At 52.6% G+C, this 14,476-nt stretch overlaps 1 protein-coding gene across 1 annotated transcript; it reads left to right on the top strand.

Moving 5' to 3' along the window:
- Positions 1-2,751: 2,751 nt before the first annotated feature.
- On the top strand, positions 2,752-14,388 carry DRC5 (dynein regulatory complex subunit 5). The gene is made up of 5 exons (XM_075412779.1): positions 2,752-2,855; positions 8,011-8,274; positions 9,564-10,132; positions 11,226-11,675; positions 13,616-14,388. Exons 2-5 carry the CDS (start codon positions 8,094-8,096, stop codon positions 13,814-13,816), a joined length of 1,401 nt encoding a protein of 466 aa, XP_075268894.1. The 5' UTR covers positions 2,752-2,855; positions 8,011-8,093; the 3' UTR covers positions 13,817-14,388.
- Positions 14,389-14,476: the final 88 nt, after the last annotated feature.

Raw genomic sequence — 14,476 nt, 5'->3', positions numbered from 1 at the left:
CTCCCCTTCCCAGGATGACATGGTGCTGCCTTCATTCCCACCTGGCTCATCTCCCAGCAAGTCCTTACAAACTGCCTGAAAGAGACAAAGCAATCGGAGTGGGAGAAGCCAGGCAGGGTAACATAGGTTTCTAGTCCATCATGCCTGGGACACTGAAAAAGGTGTCATCCTACAGCCATAGCTCTGTCTTCCAGAACAGCACCCGAATCTTCACATTAGCAGCAGAAGATGCCCCGTGGGATATGTTCCTCCCACACAAGGCACTGCAGGACCTGGCTCCTCTCCTATTTATTTGTTGTGATATGAAGTTCGACTGCTGTTACACTGTCTCCAAGCTCCAGGCAAAGACGGCGGAGCTGATAATGCACAGCAGCACCATAGGAGCTGCCTGGGGGAAACCTGAGCTGGGGCTGCTGGAGGGATGCAGAGCGCAGCTGTGATTTGCTGGTAAGATGATGCTCCAGTCACAAGGCCAGGAAGCAGAGCCTTCCCCCATCCCCTCCCTCGGATGTGAACAGGGGGAATAGGAGTGGGTATGGATGTTTTACCCCACACAGTCAGCTACTCCATGGCATCTGAGGAGCAACTGCCACCACACACCACACTGGAAACACATGATAACGTCTACTCTCATGGAAATAAATGCTAAAGTAGATAAAGAGTTAACACAGCCATTTTTCGGGTACCACTACTTGTTTTCAGCATACGATTCAAGACTTGATGGCATCCAGTTCAACAACTGCCTGCAGTACTTGGGCAGCATTTTCTCTGGGATCCGATGACTCTGGGCAGACAAAGCTGGACTCCACTGGACTGCGAAGTCTTCGAAACATGACCTTTGCATCACGTTAGCCATGAGGTTGGCTAAAGACTTCAGTGCTGATGGCTTGTTGAAGGCTCGGCTCAGAAATTGAGCACAGTTGCGGAGTCGACTCAGGGGGGCCGTTGCTGTTGATCTGGTTTTGCTATCTCCTCTGCTGTTCAGGAGTCCAGCTGAATTCAGGAGTAAGCACAAGGAAATCAGTATAAGGGAAAATGTTTATGGATCTATATTGCCCTCATTCCTGCTTTTTTCAAGCCCTGATGACGCGTTCCCAGGAATGACATGGTCAGTGTGGGGCCAGCATTTGCGGAGGGCTTTGCAAGGCTTCTGACACCGCTGCTGTGTTAAACACCCGCTTGACTCACAGGCGGTGTCACTGTCTTCTGGGGAGCTGAGTGACAGAATCAGGCCACACCTAGAAAAGAAGTATATTGCTGCCAAAGTCTACCTCCCCATCTTTGACACCCACAAAGAAGGCCTCAAAATCTTGATCCTTTTTTTCAACCTATACGTCTTTGCATTTATTGCTTTGTTGCTGAGCCATTCTGATTATCTTAGACCACGTTTGTGACATCTTCTTCATGACCAAGAGGTATATTTTATATGAAATTCAGCTCAGCTTCCCAAAAATGCCAGCTATCATGGGACTTGCAGGACTATTGTGAGAGCTGGCACTGGTATTGTGTATGCCCCCACAGGGCACAGGCTGGCGACACTCGTCATGTGCCTGCTACTGAGCGCATCAGCGTCTTGAAGGAGCGAAAGAAACCCATTTTTCAGTCTGAAAATCTACTAGCAAACACTGAAATCCTTAGATCTGAGAAAAGGGAAAGAGAAGATGCATGTTTTCATCCCTTTGTGTAGTCTCTGTATTCCACAGCATTATGTGTGCAGTCGCTGCCTTGCCGAGGATTCGGGCGTTTTCCCTGCGCTACAAAAGGGTGCTCACCAGGAGGGTGGAAAAACAGCAGAATGAGGAGAGAGACGGGCACGCAGCAGATGGGCCAAGATCTGCTTGCTATCGGTGGAGTTCTCAGATTTGCTCTTCTCCCCCTCGGACCTGCCTGCGACCTGTCATTCAGGGGTAACGGCCCCAAAATGTGAGGCCTTGGGGAAAGCCAGTTTCAGGCACTGACGGCGTATCTTTAGCAAGGAAGTTGTTGCGAATACTGATGAGCCTTAAAACACAAACGTGCAACAAAACAAGTATCTTGAGCACAGCAAAGCATTCCCCATTTGAACACTGGTACCCAGCCATCCACGGAGCGCTGCTTGCCCCATGCTTGCCACGCTGCCAAGGTGCCACAGCAGCTGCCACTGCCGGAGCGTACGGGACCTCCGCAAATGCCCCCACCAGCGCTCCTGGAGCAGCGATTGGGGGGGGGGGGGGGGGGGGCATTGTGGTGAGCTCGCTCACTTTTTAAGGAGTTCTTAAGGGTGACAGAGCACTGGAACAGGCTGCCCAGGGGGGTTGTGGAGTCTCCTTCTCTGGAGATATTCAAGACCCGCCTGGACAAGGTCCTGTGCAGCCTGCTGTAGGAGACCCTGCTTCGGCAGGAGGGTTGGACTCGATGACCCACGGAGGTCTCTTCCAACCCCTAACGTTCTGTGATTCTGTTCTGTAAGGTCCCTTCCAACCCAAACCATTCTGTGATTCTCGGCACCCTGTGCCAGCTCTGCTCGGAAGCCCTGGTTCGGCTCCGACCCACTCGCGACCACCCCCCCTTCCCGGGGCGTGGGACCAGCACCCCGCCCCTCTCCCCCCGCCGGGGCCGCAGCGCGTGCCGGGCCCGGGAGGGGCTCCCCGCAGGACTCCCCTCCCCCCCCTTCCCCTTCCCCCCCCCCAACGCCCCGGCAACGGCCGCGTCCCCAGCGACCGCCGGGTGAGGGCCGGGCCGCTCGCACGCCCCTCCCCGCGGGCAGCCGAACCCCCCCGGGGCCCAGGGGGTCCCCGCGGGTTTCCCGCGTTGCCGGGGGCTGCCGGCTGCCCACGGACGCCCGCGCACACGCCGACCCCTCCGGCAGCCTGCAGGTCTTGGCATTCTTAATTAAGCGGCCGGGCTAACGAGTTTGCTTCCCTCCCGGGGGGCTCCGGAGAGGAGCTGGGCCGGGAGGAGGGAGCGCGGGGTCGCGCCGGCGGCGTTTCGGGGGGCCGGGCCGGTGGGGCTGGCGGGGGCCGGGGGTGCTCGGGTGCTCCCGAGGCCGGGGCCGCAGCGGGCGATGCTCAGGTCCCAAAGCGCTTTCATGATCCTGCCACCCCCCCGGGGCAGCGACCCTTACCTGGGCGTGCTGACAGGTACCCCCAGCGCCGGCCCTTCGCTCAACTGGGAGGACTGGTGGATGCCCCAGCAGGCTGTGCTGCCGTTCAGCGAGACCTGGACGGGCTGGGGAGCTGGGCAGAGAGGAACCTGGTGAGGTTCAACAAGGGCAAGTGCAGGGTCCTGCACCTGGGGAGGAACAACCCCAGGCACCAGTGCAGGCTGGGGCGGACCTGCTGGAGAGCAGCTCTGCAGAGAGGGACCTGGGTGTCCTAGTGGACGACAGGTTGACCATGAGCCAGCAGTGTGCCCTGGCTGCCAAGAAGGCCAATGGCATCCTGGGTGCATTAGGAGGAGTGTGGCCAGCAGGTCGAGGGAGGTTCTCCTCCCCCTCTGCTCTGCCCTGGTGAGGCCCCATCTGGAGTACTGTGTCCAGTTCTGGGCTCCCCAGTTCAAGAAAGATGAGGAGCTACTGGAGAAAGTCCAGTGGAGGGCTACGAGGATGATGAGGGTTCTGGAGTATCTCTCCTACGAGGAAAGGCTGAGGGAGCTGGGCTTGTTTAGCCTGAAGAAGGCTGAGAGGGGACCTTAAAAATGCTTATAAATATCTCAAGGGTGGGTGTCAGGAGGATGGGGCCAAGCTCTTTTCAGTGGTGCCCAGCGACAGGACAAGGGGCAACAGGCACAAACTGAAGCACAGGAAGTTCCATCTGAACATGAGGAAGAACTTCTTTCCTCTGAGGGTGATGGAGCCCCGGAACAGGCTGCCCAGGAAGGTTGTGGAGGCTCCTTCTCTGGAGACATTCAAGACCCGCCTGGACAAGGTCCTGTGCAGCCTGCTGTAGGTGACCCTGCTTCACCAGGGGATTGGACTACATGACCCACAGAGGTCCCTTCCAACCCCTAACATTCTGTGATTTCGGCCGTGCCATCAACCACACTCCCAAACAGCCAGCTGGCCTCATTCCACCCAATCTCCAGCTACAGACAAGTCCCATTATATCTGAAGCTAAATAGATTGCTCATTTGGCACACCTGTTTTTTTGACTTACTTAAAGGCCTTTGCAGAGATTCAGCCCCTTGATGAGCCTGCAATGTGCTGTCCTAATGCACACTTAGCATCAGCTTTTCAAAGTGCAAGGGAGGGTGCAGGCGGCAGTGGGATCAGCGGCGTTAGCCAGCACTCAGGATTGCTTGCCCATGTCCCTGCTAGCCTGCCCGGAGCAGAGGTAACAGCACAATGGACAGAACACCTGCAGAACGGTTGACATTCTCAGGGTGCAGCTGCAGTGACGTGAGAGCTTCCTTGATTTCTGGGTAGACTGTGCTTCAGTGTGAACATGGTCTCAGCTGGGGCATCACCATCCTCAGAAAGGAAACTCTCCACTAAACGCGGTGTTTACAGTTGCTCTGTTTCTTGGATCACCATACTGCTGGTAGGAGGCATCAGCCAAAGGTCACCGGTTTCCATGCACTCTTCTTTTTTGGTCTCTCTGGGCTTTGGTGTGAATGAAAAGAGCAGAAATCCTTTCTTTCCAGACCAAAACAGGTTCAACTGAGTGAGGTTTGTTAAGCATGCTAAGCAGCAGAGTAAGTTGGCTGTGTGAGTGGATTTCTGAAAGATCAGCTTCTTCCTCTGAAGAGAAGTGTGATTTCTTTTTTTGTAAGTTTTAATATCATTTACCTTTCAGCCTAAGCTGGACGTTAAATGGCATAAACCACATGACCCCATTCGTTGTATGTAGTTTAATAAAGCCTTTTTAGCATAGATGACTGATGTGTAGAGTGGGTGGGAAGGGGCATGTGTTAACGCTGTTGACTTGGCTTATTGATAGGGAATTACAACACTTTTCTGGTGTTTAAAGAGATGCTCAGCAATCCCGGCTATGGGAGCTGGCTTGGTGTGTTAGCTTGGGCTGGGGGAGACTGCTGGAGCCAAGGCGGAGGGGATGGGGTGGTGGAAGAGTGCCTTCCCCGTCAGGCTGCAACCCTCGGCCCGCAGAGGTGAGGTGTGGGGCGTGCTTTCCGTGCTGGGGGCGGTGGGAATGGATGCAGTGCGAGCGCTGACTCAGCGTCAGACACAGCCCCCCAGCACCGCAGGCGTGAGGTTGATTCAGATGCCGTGCGGGCTGGCTGTCGCACGCCGGCAGCCTTGCTCTCGCTGGATGCATGCCGAACGCCAAGCAGGGATGGCAGAGTCAGCTGAGCTCTGTGGAGCTCAGGTGAGGGGAAAGCTCCTCAGCAGGCGGACACCCCGAGCTGTCTGCCTCTCCTTTGGGGCCATCCAATGTGGGGCTGGTCCACAGCTGGGTAGTCCACACTGGCCGACCTGCCGCTGCAGGCAAGCTTCGCTCAGCGTGCTTCACCCAGTGTATGGAGGGGCTGCACTGTTCCCAGAGCTGGGTTTCGGCTCTGCCTGAGGGTAGCTGTGTCTCCCACTCAGTCTCCAGGAGCCCTGTTGGTATTCCCACATGTGCCATGGGTTACATACCCTCTGAAAATTGATCTGCCATCGGTAAACTGGCAGTCAGATCATCTGCTGGAACTCAGCCATGAAATAATCCTAGGCCACCAATGATGCACTGACTTTCCCCAACAGCTGGCCTTTAACGGTTGCTTCCAAAAGGTCAGGAAAGCCATCAGAAGCTCCAATTAGCTGTGACTGGCCTGGAGGACAGAGTGACACAGACGCTTTTTGAATAGGACGAAGGACTAAGCAAGGAGAAAGCATTTTTTGCAGTCACTCCTCATCTATTAATGCCACCTCACTGCCATCTGGCTGTGCTTTGCCCTTCGGCTGAAGTCCATCAGGCACCCAAAGCTGGGGTTTCAGCTGGGGTCAGTGTGCTGTGGACAACGAGGCCTCTTCTCTTCCCCCTCAGTGGTGGCCTGCCATCACAGCACCTTCTTTTGGGGGCAGGGAGCTTCCCAGAGAAAAGACTCCCAGTACTCACATCTGCCTGTCACCCATTCCTCCTCCTTCCACACCCACCCCTCTTCAGACCAGGCTCTGCTTTTCTACAGCCTTTGCCTTTGTCCTCTGCCCACCAGTGCCTCCCAGTAAACACAGCTTCCCGGCACTTGGTGCCCTGCGTTCTCCTGCTTGGTGCTGGAGGATGCCCTGCCACTGCCATCTCCACCCTTTCCTGATGCCTTCTGAAACGGTTACTCTCTTCTCAAGCCTGCTTCAAGTGCATTTGAAGAAGCCTTTGCGGACACAGTTGCTGCAGAACAGCGTGAAACATTTTGTTCCTCTCCTCTAGTTCTCGGCGTTTCACAGATCTCCTCTCTTCCTGCTTTTGCAGATGCCTTTGCAGGCCCTTCCTCAGATGTCTTCTGGAGGTGGTAGGACCAGAGGCAGGAACGCTAGCAAAGCCAGATACAAAGCTTTTGGGGAGAGAGGGGCCTGTGCTGACTGAGACAGCACAAACTGGGAGGGCAGAGGAGAAAGCAGCAGCCTGGTGCAGGGGAAGGACCTGAGACATTTCATCTGGGGACCACTGTGCCTCATGCCCTGTGAGAAGGCGGAGTTGTTTGGGATCAAAGCGCTGTTCAGCCGAGGGACGTTGTGGCACGAGATACTGCACGGCAGTTGGCTTCTGTGCAGGATGTTATCCCAGGGTCCTTCTGACGATGCTGTGTTGCGAGGCCGCCTCTGCCCTGAGGCATCCTCTTGGTCTTGCAGGAAGCTGTCCTGGCCTCTGACATTGCCATCCATCCATCCGCCTCATGCTTCTTTCAGGTGTCCTGCAGTCTCTAGCTGCGCAGCTAGGCACTGCAGCCCTGTTCTGTCCAGTTAGCTCCAATAAGGATCAGCATGGGTCTGTATGCCCTGGGAGACGCTCACCAAGCCTGGGTGCTCCTGTTGAACGCAGGACTTAGAGGCAGACTGCTTCATAGTGTCTGCTCTGCCTCTTTCAGACTGGTGAGGCTGGGAAGGGAACCATTAGGGCTTCCAGGCAATAACCATACGCGTGGGATCCTGATGGCTGAGAGCAATGGTCCTGAGATTGGGGTAGGAAACAGCAAATGGGAAACTTTGGTCTGAGAAAGCTTTGCAGAGATAATAGAACTGGGCATCCTGCCTCCTGCTCCAGGCTGGTTCTTTTAGCTCGTATCTGCTTAGGCTCAGTGTGGTCTGAACAAGTCTGACCCATCTTATCAGTTAATGGATGTTTGGAAGGAGTTCAGCTGGAAAGTGATTGGGAAAAGCAGAAAAAAAATTCCCCAACTATACTTACAGTGTATTCATCTATAAAGCACCTGTCTTTAACGAGTCATAAGAACAGGTATACTGGATCGAACCAGGGGATGGTCTGGCCCAGTATCACATCTCTGGCAGTGGCTAGAAGCAGATGCCTGGAGAAGAGTAGACAAACAGTGCAAGTGTATGTGTTTCTTTCCTCCAGCACTCTCCCCACCTCCAGCTGTGTTCAAGTCACACTGAGACAGGTGTGGTTTCTGTGCATTGAATCGTTCTCAAGGGGTTTCTCTTCCATGGACTTCTCCTGGAACCTGCACAGACTCTCAGCATCCACAACATCCCACGGCAAAGAATTCCCCAGTTCAACTGCAGACCGTGTGAAGAGCCATCATTTTCCTTTGCTTTAAACTCAGCTCCTGCCAGCTTCACCTATTTCTTTTATCGGAAAAGACAGTAAACAATCAATTCCTGTCCATCCTCTTCAACAGCACTCTGAATTAACACCACGTTATTATCTGCTTATTACATGTGGTACCTAGAGACCTCTTTGTACAGGGCAGGGTATAAAGAGAAGGCTGAATAATAGTTGTTTTGCTGCAGTGCTTCCACTCCAAGCAGAGGAAAGGGCAGGCAAAGGGCAGGGGCCAAGTGCATTATAGGAGAGCAGGTTGAGCAGAGCATTTGTGTCACTGGGCTTTTTCTAAACTAACCTTTCTCTTTTGCAGGCAGCCCAGCTGGAAAATGTAGTGGTGGCTCTCAAGCAATTTTCCTCTTGCTTCCCCTGAAGTAGACGTGGGTTCTGAGCAGGATGGAGCAGCCGACGGCTGGTGGCAGGACCAGATCCATTCCTTCGCTGTATCTGTCCCAGGCCAGCCTCACTGCTGACCCGTTCTATAAACACCGCATCATTGCGGACCCCGAGTGGTCCCTCCTCACTGTCCCCCGCCTCACTGAGCTCTGCCTCCAGCACATCGTTCACAATTTCGAAAGTAAGTATGAGTGCCTTTGCCCTCGGACACGTGGAGACAGGGCATCAGTCCTGGGGAGCGGAGGGTCGACAAGGCAGGCAGATGCATCTGAAAGGCAGAGCGTGGTACCCAGTCCTGCCAAAGGAACAGATGGGGAGAAATATCCCCTCAGGCAGCCAGTTAAACAAACTGTTTAGTTGCTAAGTATGTACTCGTACACTCCAGCGATGGCTGTAGCCCTCTGGGCTGCTCTCCAGGGTGTGACTCTGCCCTAACCTTGTCCTACCATTTCTTTTTCTGCCCCTGCTCTGCCTGGCTCTCTTACCTCAGCTGTGACCAGGGGTGTGAAGTTGCTGTTTACTTCTCATGATTCATGCACCATTATGGTAGCACTCGAGGATGGAGCCCCGTTGTGCTGAGTGCTGTACAAAGAGGTGGGAGAATTGCTCCCTGCTCAGAGGAGCTACCATCTCAGAATAAATATTGTAGTCACAGTCCCAGGCCTGCTCCATGGCTTTTGGTGGTGATGTGACAAGTTAGACCTCTCCACTGATGACTTCTATTACTCAACACTACTGCATACATGTCACCAAGCATTCATGGTGTGAGTACACATGGCTTTTCTCTGGTGTTTCTTACCACAAAGAACTTCCACCAAAGAGAAGCCAGCTGAGACTTAGGGCGAGCATCGTGAAAGAGACTGAGGGGAGAAAGCTCCTAGGAAAAGAGAGCTTTTATTTAAACAGGGTGGATCAAAAAGCTGAGAGTGTGTCTTAGTGGAAAGGAACAGGAATCAGTTTGGTGTAATACAGATACCTGAGATCAGATAAAAAGGCACGAGGCCTTACATGAAGAGAACACAGACAGCTGTTCTCAAATATCGTCCTTCAAGATGCTTAGAAACCAAGGGGAGAAAGCTCAGCAAATGACAAGCCAAGCTCTCCCATCGCTGTAAGGCTGAATTAGCTCTCTTGGGAGCAGAAGTCCTGCTCTGAATATAAACTGCATCCAAACAAAATTTAAACTGGGAGCTAAGTTTCTGATGGAGTTCCCAAATATTATGGAAGTAAACCCAATTACACCGATGTTTTATTGTAAACGTTAGACATCCTACACAGAAATGTAGGAGATGAATCCTACACATTTTCTGCCAGCTTAGCTCCCTGCATCAGCTGCTGGCAACTGAGAAGTGAGCCAGTATCAGCAGAGGGGAGGGCATGGACACACAGCTGAGTGCCTGGGCTGAACCATGGTGCCAGCCATGGTTCCTGCAGCCCAGACCAACCTCTCCTTCTCTTCCTCCCCTCCAGAGAACCCTATCTTGGACTGTCTTCTGCCTGAGCACCAAAGGAAGGTGCTGGACAGGCTCTCCACCAGCCTTCCACTCACTGTGACTGCCAACCTAATAAGTGATGAAGACTACTGGAAGAGGTGCTGCACTGAGCGCTGGCAAGTGTATGACATCTCCAACTATGGAGACAGCTGGAAACGGATGTTCTTTGAACGTCACCTGGAGAACATCCTAAAATGTTTCATCCCTAACACCACAGACCCCAACCAGGTCCTAGAGCTCATCCCGCTCTGCAAAGACTATGTGCGGAAACTGGAGGTTGATCAGTTCCTGCCACCGGTGAAGGTGGACCAAAAGGAGGAGAGGGATGACCTCTCTGACACAGGGAGTGAGTCGGGGCTTGGTGAGGTCTCCGTGCATCACTACGACCTCGGAGTCCTCATTACTTCTCTCCCTCACCTTGAGGAGCTTCATCTCACCTACGGCGTGAAGGACTGCGGCATGAACTTTGAGTGGAACCTCTTTAACTTTACCTACCAGGACTGCTGCAACTTGGCTGTTGCTGTGAAGATGTGCCACAACTTAAAAGTAATGTATCCCAAACTAAACCTTCCTTCCTCAGACAGATCTTCAAATTGCCCAGGGATCGAAAACCAGGGACCAGTTTTTCTTGCCAGGAGCGCCCTTCCCTCTGCAAGTTGCAGTCTGGCAGAGTGCAGAGATGTTAACTTGCTGGCCTAGCACTGCGTATCTTGTTCTGTTTATGTTCTTGTTAGAACAGCTTGTGAAAGGGTAGGTGAGAAAAATACTTGCTCCCTCAAAACACATTCTGTGTAACCCAAGAGCAAGCAACCCTCCTGTTTTAACTCCTTACATAGTTCTGGGAGGGAGCAGAGGAGAAGCCCAAAGAGAATTTGTCATATGGAGTTTTTGGTGGTTATGCCCAGTAAATACACATCAGCATGCCCCAGAGCAGCAGAGACCTCCAAGAAGAGCATAGGGAAATATTCACATTTGCCTTAGAGCGACAAGGCTTTTTCTTTCTGGGTGCTAACAGCATCTTCAGTTCTGTGGCGACTGCAGTGCAGATACTCAGCCCCTCCAAGCCATCGGCAGGCATTGCTATCCAGAGCATGGCCAGAGGGAGCTGGCTGAACAATCTCCCCACGGGCTGGCATGCTTGGGGAAATATTTGTCTGCTTGGCTTCCAGAAGAGAAATTACCTCTCCTGTGGCTATTGAGGTGCCCTGGCCACACAGCACATGGCCCTTCACAGAGAGCGCTGTGGTTACCACCATTGCATGTGCTCATTCAGACAGCATCTGATTGTGATCTGGAGCGAGTTCTGCTGTTACCCTCTCCAGAAGTTTACGCAGCTTTATCTCGTATTAATTTAACCCCTTGTGTCAGAGATCCCGTGGAGTCAGAGGAGAGGATCAGGCCTTTCCAGGAGATGAACCATTCTCCCTAGAATGGGCTTGGACATCTGTGGCATGTCCTGTCTGCTGCAAGTATCTGCTCACTATAAAAGCAACTGCTTGAGCCTACTGGCCAAAGGTGGCCGAAGTGAGGGGAAATGAATCCTGTCTGGTAGGCCATGGGCTTAACTCGCTGAAGGTCTTGTACAAAGCTCAATCCGAAGCGCTGGCTGTTTCAGTGTCCCTGTCCTTTATCCCCATAGGTTTTCAAGCTGACCCGCAGCCAAGTGGATGATGACAAGACCAGGCTGCTGGTCTGTAACTTGCTGGACCACCCCAGCTTGGTGGAGCTGGACTTGTCCCACAATCTCATCAGGGACAAGGGGGCACAAGCTGTTGGCAAGTTGATCAACTGCAGCAAATTAGAAATCCTCAATCTGTGTAACAACCATATCTGTCACCTGGGGGCTCAGGCTCTTGCTCAAGCCCTGGCTGAGAACTCCACCCTGATCTCCCTGAATCTGCGCCTCAACTGCGTGGAGGATGAAGGTGGGGAGGCCATCGGCCATGCCCTGCTGACCAACACAACCCTGAAGTCCATCCATCTGGGAAGTAATAACCTGTCAGAGCCAACTGCTACGTTTTTCTCCCAGGTCTTGGCTCAGAACACCACCCTGACGAGTATCAACTTCTCATGCAACCACCTGGGACTGGTAAGAGAAACCCCTTCTCCCTGCAGTTTGTGAGCCTGCCTTGGTGGCCTTGCAAAGCAGATGCTGAGCCTGCCCTGACTCGAAGCCACAGAGACAAATGCACCCCTCACTTTGCAATCTTGCTGCAATAACAGTCAGTTGCGAGCAGGGAAGGAGACTCCAGAAGATGGCAGGAAGGAGAAGGACATCTTCTGTGCACGCACACGCGTTTATCTCACTCGTTACATCTAGCTCTTTTCACAGGGCTGAGTCTGGCTTCCAGGTTTTGGGCTCTTGGGCATAGAGGGATTTTCCCCCCCTCCCCCAGGAAACTGAAAACCAGGGAGTATGCCTGGGAAAAATCACAGCCACTTCACACACGTGGGAGTAGATAATGATAGGCGGCATGAGACAAGGTCTCTATGCATATCCTCCATGCTTTGGATCTGCTGTGCCATCTGTCACTCAGCAGCACAGAGAGATTGTCACCCTTCCTTCCCAGAATCTCTACTGTCCACCACACGCTCAGAGGAGACTATTAGAGAACTGGCTTGGTTGTTGAGCTCCTTTGACTCACTCCGCAGCTCTGGAGCGGTGCGGTAGGTCAGAAGTGTCACACCTGGGTGCTTATAAGTGGCTCCTAAACCACAGGCTTACATTTTCTAGACAGAGAAGCATCCACAGACCTTACTACATGCCTGAGAGCTGCAGTATGCCACGTGCCCACAAACCAGACCGCTTCTCTTCTGCTGATTCAAAAGAGCTTTAGAGATCTGAAACTAGACAGCCAAATGCAATCATGCTGGCTTTTAAACTTTCTGCGCTGCCTCAATTTTTCTCACTGTCACAATAAAGAGGCAGCAAGACCAGCTGTCCCTGCTGGCAGGAATATTAGCATCAATGTGTTTGACAATGATTTTAAAAGGTTTTGATGGCAGAAAACCTTTTTTGAATTCTGAGGTTTATGATCCTGGATGTGGAAACCCATTTGAGTGTAATGATACAAGGGGGCAAAGATTGGAAAGGAGAGAAGCATTTTTGCTTCGTAAATAACAGTCTCTGTGCTTAGCGTCTTCCTTCCGACAAGCTCTCCTGATACCCATTTATGAAGCTCCACAGCAGCTCAACAAGTGGGCTGGTGGTATTATCTCTGGGGAAATTGGGGTATTTGCTAGAAATGCACCGAATTCTGACCTCCATACCCCATTAAAAAGTGACTCCTTCCTTGTCCTTTTTCCTCTGTCCTTCTTAATAAAAGGTCTAACAAGCAGGATACTGGGGAAAAGGGACTGCCTGGATGGAGGAGTTGGGGTCAGGAGGTGTATTTAATACCTGCCAGAGAATAGCTGTAGGGGAAAATACGTCACATCCCTAAAGACAATGGTTCAGGTGAGGGAGGGAAATGCCCCAAAGTGAGTTGCCTCCCTAAGGCTATATACATCGCATTTTCTGTCCCGTGCAGGCCAGACTTCAGTTGCGTGAGATGATCCCCCCAGGAAAGCCAACCCAGGCTGGGAAATGGCATCCAGGCCAGCACTGGGGCTCTCGCCACTGCCGAGATGAGCCACAGCACACTAATCGCACCACCATTTGTCCCCAGCCAGCAGTGAGCTGGGGACCAGGGACAGGGGAGAGCAGGGACTCCTCTCAGGTTATCGTCGCCAGCCGTGCTGTTAACCAGCCTGAGCTTGAGGACTCCTGACACGGTACCCAGAGGGAGTCATTAGCATGTGTCATATCACTGAGCGCTGCATAAGGTTACATTCCTTCCCTGTGTACTTCTGTGAGCAACGTTTCAGGCTTGGGTGAAGGCCTTCATCGCTTTTGGCACCATCTCATGGGCTCCCCCTCACCAGCAGCAGGGAAGTGCAGGAGAGGCTGTCCTGGGGAGGAGGGAAAGTGTGTAACACACTTCACTCGTGGATCTCCTTCTTAAACTCTTTCTTCTTACCCATTTGCAGGATGGTGGGAAGCAGCTGCTTGATGGGCTGGCGGCTAACAAGGCTTTGACTGAGTTCGACCTCCGCCTGGCAGAGGTGGGCCAGGAGACCGAGTACCTCATTCACCAAATTGTGTGGGCCAACAGGGAAGCGGCAAGGCTGGGGTCTCTGCAGCACCCCCCCGCCAAACCCCTCTGCAGGAAACACTCCAGAGAACAATGAGCTCTGCAGGTGAGCTGTTGGAGATGCTTTACTTCAGAGGCTTGTTTCTATTCACACTTCCGAGAAACACTCAACTTGTGGCCACCACCACAGCGTCTCCCAGATCCCCATCATCCAGCCTGTGACTTCACGCCAGACAGACATTAGACCTCATGGGGCTGTAGTGGCATCACAGAAGCAATCTGCGTCTCGAGCCCTCTCTCCCACTGCACCCGAGAGTAAATCCCACCTCCTGTAGTGCTTCTTACATGCTCCAGCAGCAAGCTTAGTTCAGGCAACTCTATGTTGTTCCACTTGTAAAGCAGCTAGGGTGAAGTCTCCACCATCTGAATGGTCTAGTCCGGACCTAACCTTCAGGGCAGGCGGCTCTTTTAAGCTTTTTGCTGAGGAGCATGCAAGATGCTGAGAAGAGAGGGAATGTTGTTGTTTCCAGTTCCTCAGCAGCTTTTTCTGGCTATCACTCTGCTCCAGGATTTATTCATTTTTATAGCAAAATCTGTCTGGACTCTCACATATGGGTGGTGAAAGGTAAAAAAAAAAAAAAAAAAATCAGTAAATGATAGGTCTCTCCACCATGGTTTCCTGCTTTGAGTTGCTATGGCTTTCATCAGGTGAATTCTTTACAGTCAGATGCTTACCTTAACTAGTAGTGCTCGTCTG

Source organism: Opisthocomus hoazin, chromosome 2, assembly GCF_030867145.1.
Source record: "Opisthocomus hoazin isolate bOpiHoa1 chromosome 2, bOpiHoa1.hap1, whole genome shotgun sequence".
In the NCBI taxonomy this organism is placed as follows: Eukaryota; Metazoa; Chordata; class Aves; order Opisthocomiformes; family Opisthocomidae; genus Opisthocomus; species Opisthocomus hoazin.
The sequence above is the reverse complement of the archived record's forward strand: the minus strand, read 5'-3'. Positions and strand labels throughout refer to the sequence as shown.

Bases quoted from the DNA above. Each gene is read 5' to 3' on its own strand.
- DRC5 (XM_075412779.1), top strand. From the start codon at position 8,094: ATGGAGCAGCCGACGGCTGGTGGCAGGACCAGATCCATTCCTTCGCTG. The intron at 8,275-9,563 runs GTAAGTATGAGT...CCTCCCCTCCAG, and splicing joins CATCGTTCACAATTTCGAAA to AGAACCCTATCTTGGACTGT. The intron at 10,133-11,225 runs GTAATGTATCCC...TTATCCCCATAG, and splicing joins AGATGTGCCACAACTTAAAA to GTTTTCAAGCTGACCCGCAG.